The sequence below is a fragment of the Manihot esculenta genome, chromosome 15 (genome assembly GCF_001659605.2).
Source record: "Manihot esculenta cultivar AM560-2 chromosome 15, M.esculenta_v8, whole genome shotgun sequence".
Lineage (NCBI taxonomy): Eukaryota > Viridiplantae > Streptophyta > Magnoliopsida > Malpighiales > Euphorbiaceae > Manihot > Manihot esculenta.
In genome coordinates, this window is record NC_035175.2 from 5,672,469 (window position 1) to 5,692,709 (window position 20,241).

General features: G+C 31.7%; 3 protein-coding genes and 1 non-coding gene across 6 annotated transcripts; 1 reads left to right on the top strand and 3 right to left on the bottom strand.

The window, feature by feature from the left end:
- Positions 1–7,066: 7,066 nt before the first annotated feature.
- Positions 7,067–8,149, top strand: LOC110602646 (vascular-related unknown protein 4). 2 transcript variants are annotated; one of them, XM_021740217.2, is made up of 3 exons: positions 7,067–7,625; positions 7,749–7,805; positions 7,900–8,149. In XM_021740217.2, the coding sequence occupies exons 1-3, from the start codon at positions 7,167–7,169 to the stop codon at positions 8,041–8,043; spliced, it is 660 nt and encodes a 219-aa protein (XP_021595909.1). In that variant the 5' UTR covers positions 7,067–7,166; the 3' UTR covers positions 8,044–8,149. The 2 variants fall into 2 exon arrangements, with proteins under 2 accessions (XP_021595909.1, XP_021595910.1); XM_021740218.2 differs by having other exon boundaries at positions 7,884–7,934.
- Positions 8,150–10,610: 2,461 nt separating this feature from the next.
- On the bottom strand, positions 10,611–10,681 carry TRNAG-CCC. Its single transcript has one exon. It is a non-coding gene; the product is annotated as a tRNA-Gly (tRNA).
- A 1,878-nt stretch (positions 10,682–12,559) lies between these two features.
- Positions 12,560–17,024, bottom strand: LOC110600748 (electron transfer flavoprotein subunit alpha, mitochondrial). Of its 2 annotated transcripts, XM_021737608.2 has the most exons (8): positions 16,903–17,024; positions 16,508–16,690; positions 15,996–16,207; positions 14,705–14,868; positions 14,371–14,529; positions 14,137–14,189; positions 13,584–13,724; positions 12,560–12,882 (listed from the first exon to the last, which is right to left on the bottom strand). In XM_021737608.2, exons 1-8 carry the CDS (start codon positions 16,972–16,974, stop codon positions 12,805–12,807), a joined length of 1,062 nt encoding a protein of 353 aa, XP_021593300.1. In that variant the 5' UTR covers positions 16,975–17,024; the 3' UTR covers positions 12,560–12,804. The 2 variants fall into 2 exon arrangements, with proteins under 2 accessions (XP_021593300.1, XP_043806755.1); XM_043950820.1 differs by lacking the exon at positions 16,508–16,690 and having other exon boundaries at positions 16,903–17,012.
- Positions 17,025–18,667: 1,643 nt separating this feature from the next.
- Positions 18,668–19,769, bottom strand: LOC110602374 (early nodulin-like protein 1). Its single transcript, XM_021739872.2, has 2 exons — positions 19,477–19,769; positions 18,668–19,365 (listed from the first exon to the last, which is right to left on the bottom strand). Exons 1-2 carry the CDS (start codon positions 19,688–19,690, stop codon positions 18,953–18,955), a joined length of 627 nt encoding a protein of 208 aa, XP_021595564.1. The 5' UTR covers positions 19,691–19,769; the 3' UTR covers positions 18,668–18,952.
- Between the last annotated feature and the right edge of the window lie 472 nt (positions 19,770–20,241).

Consider the following 20,241-nt stretch of genomic DNA (forward strand, 5'->3'; position numbering starts at 1 on the left):
AATTCAATTTATAAAAAATATGAATTACCTATGTATCTAACCATGATGTCTTTTGGTAATATATTCGAATGCATATATAAATACAAATATTTTGCACTTATTGAATTTAAGATTTATATTTGATTATAAAATTTTTTTAACTTTGTTTTTAGATCATGTACGGTTAAAATTTACATATTTATTTCGCTAGATTAAATAATTAAATTTTAATAATTCATCCAACCGAAATTTTTTACTTGAACTAAGTCTACATACATCTAAACATAAATACATTAAATTTTACATTAATATAAATTTGATTTTGTCAAGTTTTCCGTCTTTATTGGAGTTATTGTTAAATTAATATGAGAAACTTTTAATCTTGTATTAAGATTTAGAAGTAAATAACGAAATAAAATATTTAGTCTGGTGGTTAAGTGTTAAAAGGCATATTAATTATCTAAAAAATTCAGATTTTTTTTTCATAGATAAGATTATAGATAAGTCCATGGTTAAAAAAGACAGCTCAGAATACAATTAGATTTAAAAACCCTAGAGCTGGTAGCTAAGGAAGCATTGCCGCCTACCACCCAGCCACCATCTTAGGCGTTGCAAGAATTGGACCACCGAGGAAGAGGATGACCACAAGCTAGTGCTTTCAACAAGACACATAAATCTCATCAAGCAACTCAGCTGAGGAAGAAACGGGCCATGGCTTGAGAGACCTAAGTGGAGCATTAACTTTAAGGAGGTAGAAGAGAGCACTGGTTTAAGGAGAAACCAGAGAAACCCATTCCCAACAAGATAGAAAGGGTACTAGACATGAAGGTTGGCGGGCGTTTAGATCGTCATGCCTAGGAAGGCTATCGAGACCCAAATGTCCAGACTAACACGAAGAGAGTTTCGACTATCTTTATATACCTCCGATCTCTACTCAAACCCAGATCACATATTTTGCATGCAAAGTATCAGCGATCGTCTCCGACAAGCAAACTTGCAAGCAAGAAAATAACCAACAACAAACACCAAACAAATCAAGGATATGCAGATCAAAGAAACCATCACTCAATAGTCTACAGATTTGCAACTAAAATAAAAGTTTGTTTAAATATAACCCCGCTCGGAGGTGGACTACAGCCCAATCTCCACATTCCAATCTCTATTAAAAGAAAAAGAAAAAAAATAAAATTTGAAAAATAAAAAAGAAAAATGAGAAGACGTCGTTTTTAAAAGGGGCCAAAAAAGCATGACAGGCCTACAACTCTATAGCATTTGCTGTTAGAAGACGGGCTTGGTTGCAATTAACACTAATTGAATTCAACCTGCCCAGCCCAAGGCCTAAGGTAACTTTTATGACCAAGAAAAATATTATTTTTATGCCACAATTTAATCTTTTAATTATTAAAAAAAAAGCTTCTTCTAAATCGCATGATAAACCTAAATTCGAATTTCACATATCATTCCCTATTAAAAATAATTAATTAATATATCTTTCCACAATTATAAATACACAAAAAAAAAAATAAAATAAGGGGAAAAATCATTTAGATTAAATATTTAATTATATATAAATTTTAATTTAATATATAATTATTTTGTGTACTAACACTAAAGCAGCCAAACCATCCATTATATAGTTTGGCAATGCATGGTTATTCATGATGATATTATAGTATATATGTTTCAGAGAGATGATGGCTGCATTCCCCCACACTCCATCATTGCCTCTTTGAAACTAAATGCTTCCCTTAGCAAAACCCTTTTCAAATTAGGTCATTTTTATCTGAATAAATATATAAAATTTTGTAGCTGTTGATAAGAAAAATTAATTGTAGTTGTTGTGGTTGTGCATGATTATAAAGATGTCATTCTGATATTTAATGGATGATTCACTAGAATAGAAGGGTAAAGCATGTGCATTTTATTGAAAAGTTAATACATATTGGTCCTGATTCAATCATACATCCACTTTAAGCTCCAAACATTTATAGAATTTTTGTACAAATGAAATGTCTGTTTCTTACATGTATATGTGGAAGATATACATCTAGACAAGATGAATTTTGGTGCAAAAATTATACACATTTCAGCTCTAAGATTCTGAAATATACCAACATTTCATGCTTTATATGTAAATACATCTTGGCATGATGTTGACCAAATTGTTGGTATCATGGGCTTTCCATTTATATGATATCTTTTTGTGGATCAACATTTTTTCTTGGAGATAGCATGTGCAACCAAGAAAAGGGACCAATCTTGGCTTTCATTTAAGGCATGCTCCATCATTCAGAGCTTATGTGATTGCAACTGATGAGCTTTGTCCGTTGCTAATAATTTAGTGAATAACTTGTACTAATTACTCTAAAATTAGAAATTAATTTTTTTAAATATTTGTCTGAGCATGGAAGTTCACATGTGGTGAGACGAATGCCCATGTGCTACACAATTCAATTGTATTGTTTTATTTAAAGATAAATAAATTTATATAACGACATTATTGATGATTCAAAAACGTGGCTACAAGACTAAAACCATGACTACATGAAAAGCAAAATTACAAATTTCTTATTACCAAGAATTTTCTTAGGGAATCATGTTACTTTTGGACCCTACCCTTTAGTCCTCAATTTCTTTTGTTGATGTCATTTCCAAAATGAGATGCATCCCCCTTTAATTAATTTCCTTGTTCTCCTATATATGCCTGACTCTATCGATAAGAGATCTTAATTAAGCACTTTTAAGAAAGATTTGTTTAATCAAATTCAGATCTTACTAATAGATTAATGATTGAAAGAAAGGTAGATGCTATCTTAAGAATGTTATTATTTTACGAGTGAGATGCTAAGTCAATGAGAATAGATTAGTAATTAAAAGAATTATCGATATCATGAATCGGACAAATTGAAGAATTTTTTTTAACGTAAAATTACTGATTGTAATAAAATTTTATTAAAGAAAAAGGGTTATTATCCCAAATAGAGAGACGATTATACCTAATAAATTCTCTAACCAAAGTATGAGCAGTTAGAGTAGTATTGCGACGAACCCATCTAATAGAAATATCAGTTCTAGAGTCTAAACCCATCTAATAGAAATATCAGTTCTAGAATCTAACAAACAATCATTTAAAATCAAACCCGCATAAGATAATTTGACTAAGATGCTTCTCAAATGCCTGTATAAACCCTTGCATAAGATAATTTGGCAAAGATGTTTTTACTTCCTTTTCATCTCTCGAGTATAAATCATTAAAGTCTCCCGAACAAAACCACGGAAAAGAGTTTCTACAAGATAAAATTCGAATAATATTTCAAGATTGACGTCACCGTTGCGATTCCGAAAACCCATAATAACCAGTAAACCTCCATTGAATATTACCTTTCGAAACAATCGAATCAATAAAATTCGAATAAAAGTCAACCTCAGAAACAGACACATGACTCTTCCACATTAACGAAAGGCTTCCTCCCAATCCTTATCTATTGACTGAGAAGCAACCATCAAAATGTATAAAATTACAAAAAAAATTCATACAAGAATTAAGAGTTTTTGTTTCCATCAAAAACAAAATGTCCGGCTTGTAATTAGTAACCAAATCTTTTAATGCATTAACTATCTGAGAATCGCCGGCAGTTCCAACACAGGACGATTATTACTTTCGGCTATCCCGACATTTGATGGGATGAGCCGCTTCACTGTTGCCTGTCAAATTAATATTCGCAGGAGCGTTGTTAGAGGCATCCTGTTGAGAGGAAGGAAAACCTATAACAACGTTATGTTTAGTATTTCTTGGCTTTTTTTTAACATCATCATTTATTCGGACTACACTCTCCTCATCAAGCTCAAAATTCCCAACCAATTTAGCCAATCTCTCGTTATAATAACCAGAAGGGAGATCTTTAATTAGAATCCAAAAATCAGAATGAGTTAGAGAGATATGGAGAGGGTTTTCATTACCTTGCATCTCCTTCCAAACAAGCAAGAATCGATTGTACAACTAAGAGCTCCCATTCACTATATTTTTAAAATCAACATTATTAAAAAACCGAAACAAATATCTTTTTACCTCTAATTCCATAATAGATATCTCATTTAAAAGATGACATAAATCTGCCAAAGAGATCTCCATAATAGATACCTTGCATCTCCTTCCAAACAAGCAAGAATCGATTGTACAACCAAGAGCTCCCATTCACTATATTTTCAAAATCAACATTATTAAAAAACCGAAACAAATATCTTTTTACCTCTAATTCCATAATAGATATCTCTTCTAAAAGATGACATAAATCTGCCAAAGAGATCTGCATATTTTGAAACTTGATTGGATTGTATGCGAGAAACATCCTCACCATATAGAAATCATAAGTGACGATCGAAATATCTCTGGAGTTCTTAATAGAGACAACAACATCTTCTTCTTCATCGATAGTCAATTGACGTAGATTGTTTTCCACGAGGAAGGGGAAAAAAGAAGTTAAGTTTAAAAAAGAAGAAAAGGCGAGAGTATTGAGTCACAAAGAGATCACTGGGGGAAATTTACGTAATTAATTAATTAACATGAATGAATGTTTGACAAATTAAAAAACTTAAAAGGAAAATCTACATTAATGCTGCCAAGCTAGCTATCAGCTATAGTATAAAATTTGTGGATAAATAGCAATATCATAAATTATAATTTGATTTGTCAATGATGATTAAAGAAAGAAAAAATGGGGGCATGCAGTTGAGTTGAATAAAGAACAATTATGTTGAAGAAGCACAAGAAAGAAATTAATAGAGGTAGATAGAACATTCTAAAAATGCTAACTCTTTTTTTGAGAAAATTTAATTAAAAATAAAATAAAATTTCAGAAAGAATCCAATGTAATTGTATCCATAGAGAGTCCTTTTTGCATAGGACAATTGGTGGGAGGTCATGTCAATATCTAGTGTCCCTCCATTACCAGACCTTTGCCATGTTTGCAACCAAACATCTTCACTGTCATTTTTGTAATTTTCTTAACCCAACTTTTCCCATTCTTATCTAAGCATCTAAATCTTATTAACATTTAATTATTTATTTTTAAGATTAGTTCTTTTCAATGGGATTATATATAATAACTGTTCTCTGCTAAGCATATATGGGACAAGCAATAAGTTGCTCATCTTTTCTTTTCATATCAAATTTGTCTTCTTTTTAAAGTCATTTTCAAAGTTTAAAACTTACTCTTAGAGAGATTTTTCCAGTGTTGAGGTTTTATGTATTCTAAAACCTCCTCTTTTCCCGACTAGCTATGAGTCAGCATGCATGAAGACTCAAATATATTCTGTATGGATGTTTCAAGATCCAGAGAATAGAATTTATAATAGTTGGGTAAGCTCTCCCTCTCAGGAAGATCCCTCCTCCCTTTTGTCTCTTTTCTTCTGACTTACTAGTGACGCTTAACGGTTTTTCTGCTATAGTGACACCTGTCTCTGTCGTCCAGCTCCGTACGCACAGTGATATCAGTTCCCCTTATTCCTGTCAGGCGGCCATTTAATTTCCTACAGTGCGCATGCAAGAAGGGCTATGAAAAAATCGGGCCTGCTACCCATCCTTGGGTCTCATCACGGGGCTGGCTTCAACACAGTAGGTTTTGGGCTCGCAGAAGTCCCAGGTCGGCTGATATCTTCAGGTCCGGTCCATTACTATGGACAGTCTTCCCTTGAAGTGCTCGGAATTCTAGGCCGACCTTTGCTATCATGGGCTCTGGCTCAGCTTGAAAAGGAAAGAGATCCAACGGTTATCATGTATCATGAGTAGCTAATGTTAAGGGGACCTTTCTTTTCAATTAGCTCTAAGATAAGATTTGTCTGGATCTCCTTGGCATGGTTTTTGCTTAATTCTAGCCGATGTGAATGCAATATATACCTAATTTCGACTTAGTGAGAGTCACATGATCGTCTCATAATTATGGGTCTTCTTTCCAAATCCTCTACCTGTCTCTAATCTTAAGGTTTCCTACATTAGAGACTTTGAGCGTTAATCCTAAGGTGTCCTATATTTCAGGCTTTGAGCGTCCTGAGCTTTATGAGGACTTCTGTAGTTAAAAGACTATACACCCTCATTGTAATTTTAGCCTTTTCGATTAAAAAAACAAATAAAAATTTAACACTAGAGATAATTGATTATCCTGATAAAGTCTACATCATTGCAAGAGGTCAATTATTAAAAATTTGGTCGAGTACTCTGCAAATTATGACATTATAATTCTAAAAAATATTCCTTGAAACAGAAGTTAGTTACTTTTTTTAATTAGCATTTGCCTGTTATTTTAATAGAAACCAGTGAAGTGTGCTGTGATCAGGTAAATGCTGAATCTGATTAATTCATTTTCAACATATTATATTATTTGAGCATTCAATACCAACACAAAAGGGACTAAAAAATTAATTCTCTTTAAAAAAGGAAAAAAAAAAATTATTCTCTCTCCTGAGTCGTCAATGGTGTATCTCACACATCATTCCTCCTATATGAATGTTTCAATTGTACTCTTATGAATTAAGAAATAGTAGGTGATCATTGTCAATGAAAACTATATATTAACTATATGTATATATATATTCTCTATTCTCAGGCTACCTAACAATTTAATATTATTATCTCTTCAATGTAAATTTGGTTAATTTTAAAAATATAAAAACTGTTACTATTCATTTATAGTTAATTTGGTTGATTATTCTGTAAATATAAAAATATAAAAATATAATAAATTTTAAATTGTTACAGTTAAAAATATAATAAAATTTCACTGTCATTTTAGATATTTTTATAGGAGTGGGGACCTGATTCAATATTTGAGTTGAGTTACGTGAAATGTTGAAAGTAAATAATGGAATTAATGAATAGGACAACCAACAAAGAAAATTAATTTAGGCAAATGAATCTGTTGAAGCATATCTATCTAATCCTCTAACATTAAGGTCAAACGCTCTCTGAGGGAAAGAAAAAATTAACTTGTCCAACGCCTTTGATGGCCCACATCCCAAGATTCTAAATCAAATATTTCATCATTCTCATCAAAATTTTCCATTGCTTTCTCTCTATATATATGCACACACACACACTTTCCTCAAACGGCTTTCTCTACAACTATATATCCAACAAACTTCATTTATATCTCTAGCTATCTCCTTCTTCTTCTCAATTTTCTATCACATATATGGAGGATTCAGTGAATTCTATGAGAGAACTTGTCTCTTCCTCTTCTAATGAGAGGAGTTGCTTTGTTGGTGATGATTATGATGATGACGAAGGTGGTGGTGGTGGTGGTGGTCATAGTTTTCATGAAGACAGTGGTTGGACTACGTACCTTGAAGATTTCTTTGCCAAAAACAACAACAACAAGCAGAGCAACGACATTAATGGTGAAAATAATTGTTGTCTCTCTTATGATAATGAAGCTACTGCTTCTCTAGTCTCTGATGCTGCTTCTTTGGTGATGAAGAAGAACGATTCTGTTGATTATAATGATAATAACAGCGAACAAGAAGCAGCTGCAGCTGTTGGCAGCAGATTTAGTTACAGCAGGTTGAGTTTCAAGAAGAGAAAAACAAAAGGAGCTTTGGTCGGTGATGATGCTTTGGAGGATACTGCTAGTTCTCCTGTCAATAGTCCCAAGGTCAGAAATTTTACTTATTCATTTTGGTTTTACAACAACATAAATTACACATCATGCATTCTTGTTCTTTTGCCAAACCCTTTCGTTTATTCAAAGGTTTAATGTCTGATGATGATGTTTCAGTTAAACAAGAACACAACACAGAGAGAAAACCTGGGAATTTCCTCACCATCGCTGCAGGTAATCAAAATTAAACAACTTCATAATTACTAACAAATGTTTTTATATATATATACCTAATACCTAAAAGTACATAAGGGTGTTTGTGAATTAGGATAAAGGAAGAGGCTCCACAAGGCAGATGGAAGATAAAAGTGAGGATTTGGGTTTTATTGGGAGAGAAAGTGACAGCACAGAACTGAAGAAAAGGGGTCTTTGTTTAGTTCCTTTGTCTATGGTTGTGAATTATTTTGGTTGATTTTACCTTCTTCTCTGTCTGTGTCTCTTCATCGATCTATTACCCATGTAAGATATGGACCACAACATGTGGCGTTGCAATCTAAAATTTGTATATGTTGGGACTATGACACATCTTCATCTGCAGCACCGCATTTTAAAAATATTTCACACAAATTTGCCCCTCATCAACCTTCTGCCCTTACAGAGAAAAAGAGTAAGTAAATTTTAATGGTTAATTATCTGTCATATATATGTTTTGTCTGGTTGAAAGTGGCTGTCTTTTCTTAACGTGGATTAATTAATATCTCTCTTAATTTTCTAATTTTGTGAATATTTTATCAATTTCCTCTAAAAATGATGTTCCTTGTCAACCATAAACCTAATTTCCAACCCCACTTGATCTTCCAAACCATATTAATTAACTAATCTTTTCAAACATGCATACTTTTTTTCCAAAATAAACTCATCTCTTAGTCATTGAATATTAAGTTTACTTTCAAATGAAGATGAAATTGATGTATGTCTTTTCTTTATTATTATTATTATTATTATTTTACTTGGTTATCATTATTTAGATTCTATATAAAATTTAGAGGAGTTTTTCTCTAATTCATTAATAAAATAAATTTTAATTATTAAAAAATCATAGACCTAAAATCCCAAACCCACTTGCCTTTGAAGATGAAAATAAAGAAGAAAAAGATATCATATATGTGTAGTTTTTTTTTAATTTGTAAAAATTTAGTTAGCTATTTATAATGATTAATTTCATTGGTTGCATTTAATTATTAACTAATTAAAGAAACGAATATTAATGATAATTACATATATATTCAGGTAGTTCTGAAGATGAATAAGAACTTCCACTAAAAATAGAAAATCACATTAAATAAAAAGGCACCACCAAACACAAATAATTTCAGGGTCAGCATTGCCAAGTAATTAATATTCCAAACCGGCATGAGACCCTATTTGCCGAGTGCCGACACCAGTCCACCACCACCACCACCACCTTCCTCTTAACGTCAACCTCAACAATTAATCTTGTTACCAAAATGATAGAGAAGACAAGGAAGGAAATGTTCTTGATTCTACCAAACAAAACAACTTAATTAATCTATCAAATGAAAAAGAAAAAGAAAATTAAAATGTATTAATGCATGAGTATTGAAATGATGAAAATTATTGTCTGGTGCAAGATAAGTCCACCAAGTGTTTGAGAAGCTAAAAATCTAAACAAAATACTAAGTCCCCATATGCTATCCCCAAAGGAAACAATTTGTTTGATCATGTGAACTTTTTTTAGGCTGAAAAGGAAATAATATTTTCTGCAAAAAATGAACATGACATTGGTCCATCTTGCACATGCTAAAAGCCAATACAATACACAAAAATTATATATGTTTGATCAAGGCAGCAGCAATAATCCATCCAAAAAATTTGCCTGCCAATTTGGGTGTTGTACTATCCTGTGTAGTGGCTACCAGCACAAGGCAGTCTAATCAATTTGTCATTTCCATTTTATTCATGATCAAATCCTCAAGAATTCACCAAACGACCTATACCCACTTCTTGGTTTGGCTTGTTTTTTAGCGGCTCGTCTCAAATCTCAAAAATGTCCACCACCATGGATTTTTTAGAACCCCTTCCTCTTCTTTCTCTTTGATTTCGATCTTGATATTGATCTTGATGGTATCTTGCTTGCTTGGTCTGCCTGCCTGATGTTTGAAATCTAAATGCATATGCCTATCAGACCTTTATATTATTGTTAATTATTATTTAGTTTTCATCCACTAAGTGTCATTTCTATATAAGAAGAAGCTGCCAAATCACCCTCACCCCACCTCTCGGAATTGCCTGGTCCCAACAACTGCATATGCATTTTTAGACCTTTTAGCATAGGGCAATGATCAACAAGGGCATGTTTGCCTCTTGTGTCCCCCTAAAAGATAATAATTTTCAATTATATGGGTAAGTTTCTTTTTCATTTATTATAATTAACTTCAACTAAAACTTTTTATATATACTAATTAATTTATTATGGACTTAACTAATGAGTTAAGAGCTTAAAATAATGAAAAATCAATTATCCTCTCTATAATATACTTAATTTTTTATGTTTTTCAAGTTTAATTTTTAATACATCATATATATGTCCTATAAATATAGATTTTTTTTCTTTTTTATTTATTTCAAATTATTAATTATTTTTTCTTTTTAAAAAAAATAATTTATTTATATACTTGCTAATATTAAGAGTTTATTAGCTCTAACAATAGTTTTATAATAAAACAATATGATGAATGGAGAGTATATTAGGAAAATTAAATAATTTATTTATTTTAACATTTTTTTTTAAATTTGCGTAAAATGAACTACAAGTCTAGGTGGTAATGTATTATCTTTTCCTCTCACCTCATCGCTAGTATTCACTGCTCCATCTATTTGATGAGTGCTGTTGTCAAATACATTGAGTTTAACTTGCGCATCTACGGTGTAGATAATAAAGAAAAAATAAAGTAAAAGAAAAAGAAAAGAAGAGTTAAAAAAAGAAAGTTGATGAGGCAGCAAAAATCCTAACACAGCTGCGCATCCGGGGAATCGAACCCCGGTCAGTACCGTGGGAGGGTACTATGATACCACTACACCAGATGCGCTTCTTTACTTAAATGATTTGTTTTCTAGTATTTTACAGAAGTCGTTGACCATCACGTTAACAGGTGAATATATAGCTCTTAAAAAAAAAAGTGAATATGTAACCAATAATTGCCTTGTGTATTAAGTGTAAACAATGAAGAATCAAATTTCGGCTGGTTCTCTCTCTTTGTTGGGAGAGAAATTTCTCATTCTTTTTTAATTCTCTTAGAATTTGTCTTTAGTTGCGTTGAGTTTTTTGTTTTTATTTTTCTTGTTAAAGATTTGGGCATTTTTCAACAAGTTAATTTTTAATATATTATTTTGAATTATGTTTGCTTATTTTTTACTCTTGTTTGTGGATATTGATATTTTGCAGATGGCTTTCCGTTTTAAAGAGACTGAAAGTTGTTGTCTTTGATATTTCGCCTTGGCATTATAGAAGTTGTGTTTTTTTTTTGTCAAGTATGGTATATGTTATTAAAGGAATTCATATTTTTTACTTTCTTTGTAGTTATCGGACGTTTTTTCGGTGATCTCATTCTTCATCTGATTACTCTTAATGTAGAGCAATTTTTTTTCTAAATATAATTAGTGAGTCATAATTATTACATTTACAAATAAGGAAGGTGAAAATGGATAAGAATGAAATTCAATTTATTACTCCATCACTTTCTAATAGTCTTTTTTTTCCTCTATCATTATTCAAACATTGTCTTTTTTTTGACAAACAGTGAAAGAAAGCTTCCTAACAAAAGCCATGGAATAAGATCAGTCGGTGGAACTTGATGCACTGGAAGCGTAGGCAATGATAGCTAACCAGTCCACACAAAGATTAGCCTCTCTGAACACATGACAAAAAGAATAATGGCGCAAGAGGAGCAGCCGTAGAATTTAATAGAAGGCCTATCAGTTTTCCTCCAAAAAATCCAGGCAGACGTTCTCCTTGCATTTGAACTTGAAGACGGACATTGTCGTTTTTATACTATCTTCGTAATTTTATATTTCTACTTGCATCTTAAAGTTCAGTTATATTAGATACTGCTTATTGGTATTAACACTTTTAAAACTTTCTTCCAAATAACATAATATGATTGGATTTACTTCTGATAATAGTTTTGAATTCTCAAGCAATCTCAATTTTCCAACTTTGCAGGAAACCTTATGGAGAAATTTAAGTTAGAGAAATCTAATTTATTTTAAACAATACTTTTAGTTTCGATTATTTCAAGAAAATTTTTTATTTAAATGTATATTAAAGATACAATTTTTAAATTGATATTTAAGTTCAACTAAAGTAATTGAAAGAAAAAAAATTACTTCTTAATAATAAACATAATATATAAAAATAAATTAAATAATACGTAAACAACTTATTATATACATATTTTAAAAAAAGTTTTAAGTAAAATACTTGAAATTGAAATTTTAAAAATTAAAAATAAAATTTTTAAATTGTAAAAAAAAAATAAAGATGGAGAGAAATATACAGGAAAGGATAGTTGCTATAAAGATAATGTTGAGAGTTAAAAATTTTATTTATGAGAGAATTATTATCAAATATCTAAGTTTTTAAAAATTTTATTAGTTGTCTCAATATTAAAATCACTCTATTAAAATATTTTTATATTTTATAAAATTATATTGTTTAATCTATCTGTAAAAAAAATAATTAATTAATTTATTTTAATTTTAATTAGATGAACTAAATAATATAAATATATGAAATTGTGAAGACTAAATAATACATATAATTAAAATTATATAAATTAAATAATATAAAATTAAGATAAATTAATAAATTTTTTAATATAAAGGCTAAAAATTTAATTTTACAAAATATAAAAACTTTTTAATTAGGTAATTTTTATATAGAAATAAATTAATAAATTTTTCAAAAATTAAAAAATTTAATATTTTTTTTTTTTGAATTAAAGAAAAATTACTTAAACCTCTCAAAATAACTTAGAAAATTCAGGAGACTCATAACTCCTTTGGCCCATACATGGATCACTCCTGATCTAACTTCTTCCAAATTGTGTCACTAATTAAAGCCCTTTCATTATTACTATTATTTATCTTTTTCCAATTTGAACTTTTTTTTTACTTTATTCCATTAGTTTTTGAAGACTTCAGGTACACAGGTCTATTTCTTCTCAGGAAGCTTCTCTAACAACTCCGGTATCACCTCAAAAAGATCACCAACGAGCCCATAATCAGCCACCTGCACCCAAAAGGTCCTTTCAGGAAAATAATAAATTGCTTACGAAATCAGTTTATAAATTTTGAATATTTTTACATATAAAAGAATGGAGTTGCTTTCCGCTTAAAGGATCCCCTGTAGACTAGAAAGCAAAAAAATGCTTGAATTTCGGCTATCAAAACGAATCATATAAGTTGTGTAAATTTACATAGCCTCGACTTATGGTATGCATACAGGGACTACTTTAATCTCCAAGTGAGACTCATCAAGCGCAATCCTGTTTATGGTAGCTTGTCAAATGATCACCAGAAATCTATCATTATCAAGATCTGCTATGTCCAACGAGAAAATATTAAGGTTTATTGTAGCCTTGATTAAACACCAGGTTTGTTTTCAACTATGACCTGTGCAGCTTAAGGTCCTTCTAGACTTTACCTAGGCCTTTCACTTCATCTCTTTTTCCCTTACCTTTGAAACCAACAGAAAGGAAGTTTGGGTTTGCAGCCACAATGATTATCAATAGTGAGAGCACTATTCAGCTTAGATTTTAATTATCGCCACTCACATAAAGTAACAAACTAATGTTACATGGTGGCTATCACATTCTTGAAGAATAGAAAGAAAACTTTTTTTGCATGAAGCCAGAGACCTAGCTAGCCAGCAAACTAATCAATGTTTTATTATAAACCTGGCAAAGTTAACGAGAGAGAGAGAGGCATCACCTGGAATATAGGTGCATCTGAGTCTTTATTTACGGCAACAATGACCCTGGAATCTCTCATGCCAGCTATGTGTTGAATGGCTCCAGAAACACCAAAAGCCATATATAATTCTGGTGCAACAATTTTTCCAGTCTGACCAACCTGGCAAGACAAGAAGTCACAATAAGACCAGGATAATAAAATAGACATGCCCTTGGAATAGCAAGTTGCTAATTATGATATAGGCTACACAAGTGACTCCTTGTAATCATTGAATGTATTTCAAAGGCTCTTCACGTTCCAACTGGAACGCAGACAGATGCTTTTCTTTTTACTTTGGACAGCAGAAGTACAAGTTTACATGTCAAGAAACTTCTTGAAGGTTCAATAGGAAAAGATCATAGCAATTCAGCATGTCTTTAAACTAAACTACCATAATTCTATGAGCAAGCACTGGCAGCAGGAAATAATTCATACTGCTTAACCATTCTGAACCAACTAAATGAATACTTAAAATTCAGCATTGTATTTACTTGTATGATATTAAGTTGGGAAGAAGTATCCTGAATGTTACCTGCAGGTCATTTGGAACAAATCCTGCATCAACAGCAGCACGGGTAGCACCAACTAAAGACGAACAGAAACAGAGTGAACATTTATAAGGTCACCATGAAGAAGAAAACATCATATCATACTTTTCACATAAAAAAGTAGATAAGGCCATCATGACATAATAAAAAAAGAAAACATAGGACAAATGCTCATGAAAATAATTTTAAGAAACGGAAAAGGTATTTCCAGGAGCTACCAGCTGCACCAAGCTTTTCTGCAAGCTTCTCCATCATTTTGAAGTTCTCGGCACTTTTCAGTCCCCGACCACCTGTGACAACTACTCGTGCACTTCCAAGGTCAGGGCGCTCAGTGTCCTGAGATGTATGCTGTACATATCTAGACTTACCAACAGAATCTACAATACAATTGTGAAAAATATGAGGTAAGCTTTCTCAGCCAAACAAAACAATTATGAAAGAATTACCCACAAAAACAATCAAATATTATTTGCAATAACTATTAAAAAAGGACTAAAGCCTTATCATAAGGCAGAGTAGAACAACAAAATTATTGGATAAAGATAAACAGACCTTCACCAAAGGTTGAGAGGTCAACCTGGGAAATAGGAGCTTCATTAGATCTTGAATTAGCTGAGACAGCAGGTACTGGAAAAGATGTTGATCTAATGGTCAACATACAAGGACTAGAGCCAGTATATCGCACGGTACAAAGTGCATTTCCAGCATAAATTGGTCTGTGACATAAATAAAAGGCCTTATTTTGTGCCCAGAAGATTTTATTGCAGATATTGTCCATTAACAGATCATGATAGCAGATGCCTATGAAAATCTTTAAGTTGCAAGTATCATAAAATTAAGACCTGTTTTAGGTTGTTGGGGATATTTTCTTTTCTCTCTCACAAAAAGGTTAATCTCTTATGCATGCCATATTTCTGTTATCTAAACTACTAAAAAATTTTAATCAGTTGCAACAATTTCAGCATAAACGTACAGTAAGTCAGTTATGCCTGACAGTATTGCATCATAAATTAAGGCCACAAAATGCTTAGACATGAGAATATAATTTCCACAAGTACTTTCCCCTACATTGGTAGGTACACAAACAAGTGAAAGCTTGTATGCTTCTAATAAAAAGGTTGAGACAGCTTAAAGTTACCTCAAAAAAGCTAGTAAGTTACTTGAATAGAGTTGGGGAGTATGGCTGAATAGGAATCAATATTTGTTTATACAATTTAGTACCAGTACAGTACAAGATTGCCCAAAATTCAAAATTGAAATCAAGAAATCATCAACTAGAAACCATAACTATTAAGTGTAATCCTTCATCACAATTGCTTACTTTGGTGTAATATAGCATACTAGCCATGTTAGATAATGACACAAAAATTGTTAACTCCCAGAGCTTAAGTGCTTAACACATTAAAGTTAACGTTACTTTCCTGCACACAGGTTGCATGGGAATCAACCTTTAACTGTGAAAGCGAAGCATCTTTTACCAGCTCTGTAGAGTTAAGGTTCATTCAAGGACATACTACAAAGAAGAAACCAGAAGTTCATTTTAAGCAGCTCAAACAAAAACTTTGATCATAAAAAGCCAAAAGTTTTATATATGGACTGAATTTACAACTTTTTAAAATATTCCATATACATAGTGTGAGTATATAGCTTGGCAGAAATATCTGAAGACATGAAAGTGAACATAAATGAAATCAAAGAAATGCTTTAGGTCTCCTTGATACTTGAAAGTTGTAATGTCTTGAGAAATTCAACTAAGGGTCACAATCAAACTTGAAACAGGAAAAACACAGTAAAAAAGAGGAACATTAAGGAAATAAGAACTGTTAGAAAGCACCATAAATACCTGACAAATTGACTAGAACCAAAAATATTGATAACATCTGTAATTGGAGAAACATCTAAAAGGGCAGCTGCACGTGGCAGTATGTTTTTTCCAAATGAATTTGCAGCAGCAATTATGTGTGAGTAACCACCTTTCTGCTGAACAATATGGACCAAACCAGCCCAGGGTTCTGCTAGAGAATGAGTAAATTTATCTGAATCGGCAACAAGAACCTACAAAAACACCTCAGACTCAGTAACCAGTTTTAAATTTGACAATGTCTATGCACTATAAGACCCCATAATTCTGGTAAGAACGAGAATCCCAATATTTGAGCTCGGGCACTAGAAAAAATTTTTAAAGAATCGAAAATACACACACACACACACACACACACACACATATATATATATATTGATTATCTACAACAAGATAGGAAATTTTGAAATACGAATGCATAATTAATAGATATATGGAAATAATGTAAACTTAAATAATAAATAAATAAAAAGAAGAAGAAATGAGCAGAATGCCTGTGAAATTGAGGGATGGCATGAGGCAGCATGAGCAGCAGCTTCTTGAAGGGAGGGACCTGATCCAGCTAGTAGAACAGAAATGGAATTTCCATCCCCCAAAGCCTTTGCAGCCTCTACTGCACTCACAGATGAACCCTTTATAGAACCACCTTCATGTTCGGCTACAACTAATGTGCTCACCTACGAATTAACAAACTAATTAGAGATGATTCTTAAATTAATTAGCTTAATAATAACGATGCTTAAATCCCTCTTATTAAAATCAAGTAGCCGAAGAGGTAAAGAAATAAATAAAAGAATTGAGCACGGAGCTGAGATTGAAGACATGGGCTTAGTTTCTGTTTTAGGTATGGGTTACACAAATAAAGAGAGATGAATGAGAGATAACTTACCAATCTAGAAGCGAAGATTGAGGAGGAAAATCGAGGGAGAGTGGTGGTTCTGAAAGCAGTAAGCATCGCCATTTTCTTCTCTTGATCGAACTTTTTCCTATCTGGATTTCTGAAAATGATTGTGAAGATGGTAAAACATGTTGAGTTTTATGAAGATGCTTAAACGGTGTCGCTTTCTGTGGGCCAATTATTGCGGTTGTGACGTTGAAACGGCGCGTTTAACGTGGAGTAGTGCATTAGGATTCTTTGATTTTTTTTTTTAAAGAAGTAATCTCTTTTTACATTTTAAAAAATTGGACAAAATGGATAAACATCTGGGTTCTTGCGTCTTCTTCTCCTCCAAGATAGAAAGATTTAGTGAATTATAGATGGGATAAATCTCATAAAATAAATAATATCAATTTAATTTGTGTAGTTATATTCATCTAGAAATCTTAAGAAGAAACGAAATATCTCTCGTTAGCCATGATGGACACAGCACTAATTTTAATATTAATAACTGTTTTAATAGTTATAAGTTATTTTATTAATCATTAGCAGTTAAATATTAATTATTAATAATTATTTATTTATATACTAATTTAAAATAAAATGTACAATAAAAAACCATTGAATTAATTGCAAAATGATAAAAAAATGTAAATAAATTATGAAAAAGGTGATAATAAGAGATGATTTCTGTATTAAGGAATGAGGTATGAGTATTAAAAGAAAGTAATTTAATTGTTATGTTTGAGATAATAATTTTTTAATAACCATTTATTCAATTTTTAAATATTAATATAAATTACACAAATTTCTTTCTATGATTTTTTTTTATAAAAAATATTTGCGTCAATTGACTTTATCGATTATCAATAAAGAAGAAAATATTATTATCCCTATTAAGAGTTTTAGAGATTTTCCGATCGTCACTTATAATTTCTATATGGTGGAAATGTTTCTCTATACAGTGATCATCAAATAAAAAAAATAAAATTAATGTTTTGATTTAATTCAAACAATAAATACTATTTTTAAACACTATTATTGAATACATTCATAATTATATATAGAATATACCTATTAAAATTTAAAAAAAATATTTATATTAATTGACATTTATATTATAAAATTTTAAATAATGAAGTCACAACTATCAAAATGAATTTAAATTGAAGTTAAAAAATTAATAGTAAAACACAATATAATGTATGAAGTTTTATTTAATTAACAATATAGTTACTCAATTTAAATTTTATATATAAAAAGGAAAATATTTTATAATTGTTATATATAATAAATATTTATTAATGAACTTCTATTATAATAATATCAGCGTTTATATTTGTTATATAAAACATATTGTATTAAATGTTTCATTATCAAAGCCGTTGCAAAGTGTATACATTTTTGTTTACAGAGATGCTCGTAGATATTGAAAAGTTGAATGGGCAATACATGATGTGGCCACCAATCTTACAGCAAGTGTTACTCTCATGTGATCCTTCATATGCTTTGTTTCTGTAATGCTTTGCATGCTCGACCATAAAACATTTCAATGTGACATCTACTTATGTGTCGACAACACCAGCAATGCTTATTCAATGCAGGATTGGCTACTTCAATACTTCTTAACACTTCAAAAAATTGTGTTATGTATAATGTGATAAGCTGTTAATCCCACGAATTCTTTCAGTTGTTCTGATTGTTTATTGTTACTATCTTTGAAAATTTACTAAAAACACTTGGGCGCATTATGGGTTTGGGGGGCTGAAGTGACAAATTCTTGTAACCACACGGTCTGAAATTTATTTATTTTCTTATGTACAATGTTCTTACATGAAGCAATAAACAAGCCGAACAGTACATAAATTGACAGCTTATTTCTCGTGAGCACAAACAAATATCCTGGATCAATTACACCTCTGAAATCCCAGTAGAACAACTGAGCTCAAGGTGTTATATAATCATAGAGAAAGCAAGAGCCGGGGGGAAAAATGAAAACAATCAAAAAATTTAAAAAAAAAAAAAAAAAGCAGTGAAAATCCAGATAATGCAATTTTATCACTTAGAATACTAAAATAAGAGATGAAGCGAAGAGTGCTGCAGTGGAACCAATAAAACTAATGAATGTGGAAGAAGCTGCACTCGGTGGCTGGCCAGCAGGAGATGGAGTTGGGTTTATCTCAACTGTTCCTGTTGGAGGAGCCTCGGCAGCAGGCGCAGGAGATGAAGCTGGGATTGTTTCATTTGTATTTGAAGAATGATTGCTTCTGTCTGCCAAGACAATTACCACCAGCTTCTCATTCTTGAGACAATTTTCTTTGTTTCCACTGATAAAGTATAAAGGTCCTGACCGATTAAACGTGAAGACAGTGTGACCGTCGTTGAAGGTTGCAAGAGCTGCTGTTGTAGTGCAATTGTCATAGTCTTCCTTGGTTACCTGAAGCACTGAATCCTGGTCTGGCTTGTACACAAACACTGCAGTTTCACACACAAATGGGTCAAGTAAAATTAAAATGATATGAATACTCCCTAATTTGTGATGATCATCATATTAGGAAGATACAGATATCATAAACATCAACTTACACAGGGAGTCGCCGATCTGAAATCTGGTCCTTTCTGCCCATTGATTGTAGTTGTATGCACTGGCATTGTCACTCACAGTCCAACCCTTATCTCCTCCAACTGTGAATTGGGTTGCATTGCCTTTCTGAAAACAAAGCATTAGACAAAAGAAGCTGATCAGCACATGGAAGGCTTTGATCTGGTAATTCAATCTTGAAATGGTTTCAGCAGCCATTGAAAAAGAGTGGGGAGTGTTGCACACAAAATCAGAAAACTCAAGTTGCTGGGTGTTGTTGGGAGATGTGACTAGAATGGTGTGATGTGGAGGGATTTTGTAGGCCTAGTTTGCATGAGCTTTACATGCTGTGATAATGAAGCTTCTGCTGCCTTTTCTTTTATTCTCTGTTCTTTGGATTGCTTAGCTTATAGAGCAAAGTATATGTTCGCATTCCAGTTGCTTCTTCTCATTATATTTAACGCTAACTTGGACCTTAGGTTTATGCTTTACTTTGACCATTATCAAGAATATTCAAATCTTCTGCTCTGAGATAAACTAATTACAACTGCAATGATAAACTAAGGTTTGATTATAGCTCCTCCCCAAGATCACTTTTTCTAGTGCTTCATTTGCTACCTCAATTAATTAACTAGACACATTACTCTTAATTATCATGACTTTTCTGTTTCTCATTTCTGTGATCTGGCTACAGAAAATATTGATTGAAGCCTGAAATTGTAATATCAGCAGGCAATTTCATATAATTCCAGTCGCTTTATTTACTAGTG

Coding starts and splice junctions, on each gene's coding strand:
- LOC110602646 (XM_021740217.2), top strand. CDS start 7,167: ATGGAGGATTCAGTGAATTCTATGAGAGAACTTGTCTCTTCCTCTTCT. Junction 7,626..7,748: donor CTCCTGTCAATAGTCCCAAG/GTCAGAAATTTT, acceptor ATGATGTTTCAG/TTAAACAAGAACACAACACA. Junction 7,806..7,899: donor TTTCCTCACCATCGCTGCAG/GTAATCAAAATT, acceptor TTTGTGAATTAG/GATAAAGGAAGAGGCTCCAC.
- LOC110600748 (XM_021737608.2), bottom strand. CDS start 16,974: ATGGCGATGCTTACTGCTTTCAGAACCACCACTCTCCCTCGATTTTCC. Junction 16,691..16,902: donor CAATCTTCGCTTCTAGATTG/GTAAGTTATCTC, acceptor GTTAATTCGTAG/GTGAGCACATTAGTTGTAGC. Junction 16,208..16,507: donor GCCATCCCTCAATTTCACAG/GCATTCTGCTCA, acceptor GTGTTTTTGTAG/GTTCTTGTTGCCGATTCAGA.
- LOC110602374 (XM_021739872.2), bottom strand. CDS start 19,690: ATGGCTGCTGAAACCATTTCAAGATTGAATTACCAGATCAAAGCCTTC. Junction 19,366..19,476: donor TCAGATCGGCGACTCCCTGT/GTAAGTTGATGT, acceptor GTGAAACTGCAG/TGTTTGTGTACAAGCCAGAC.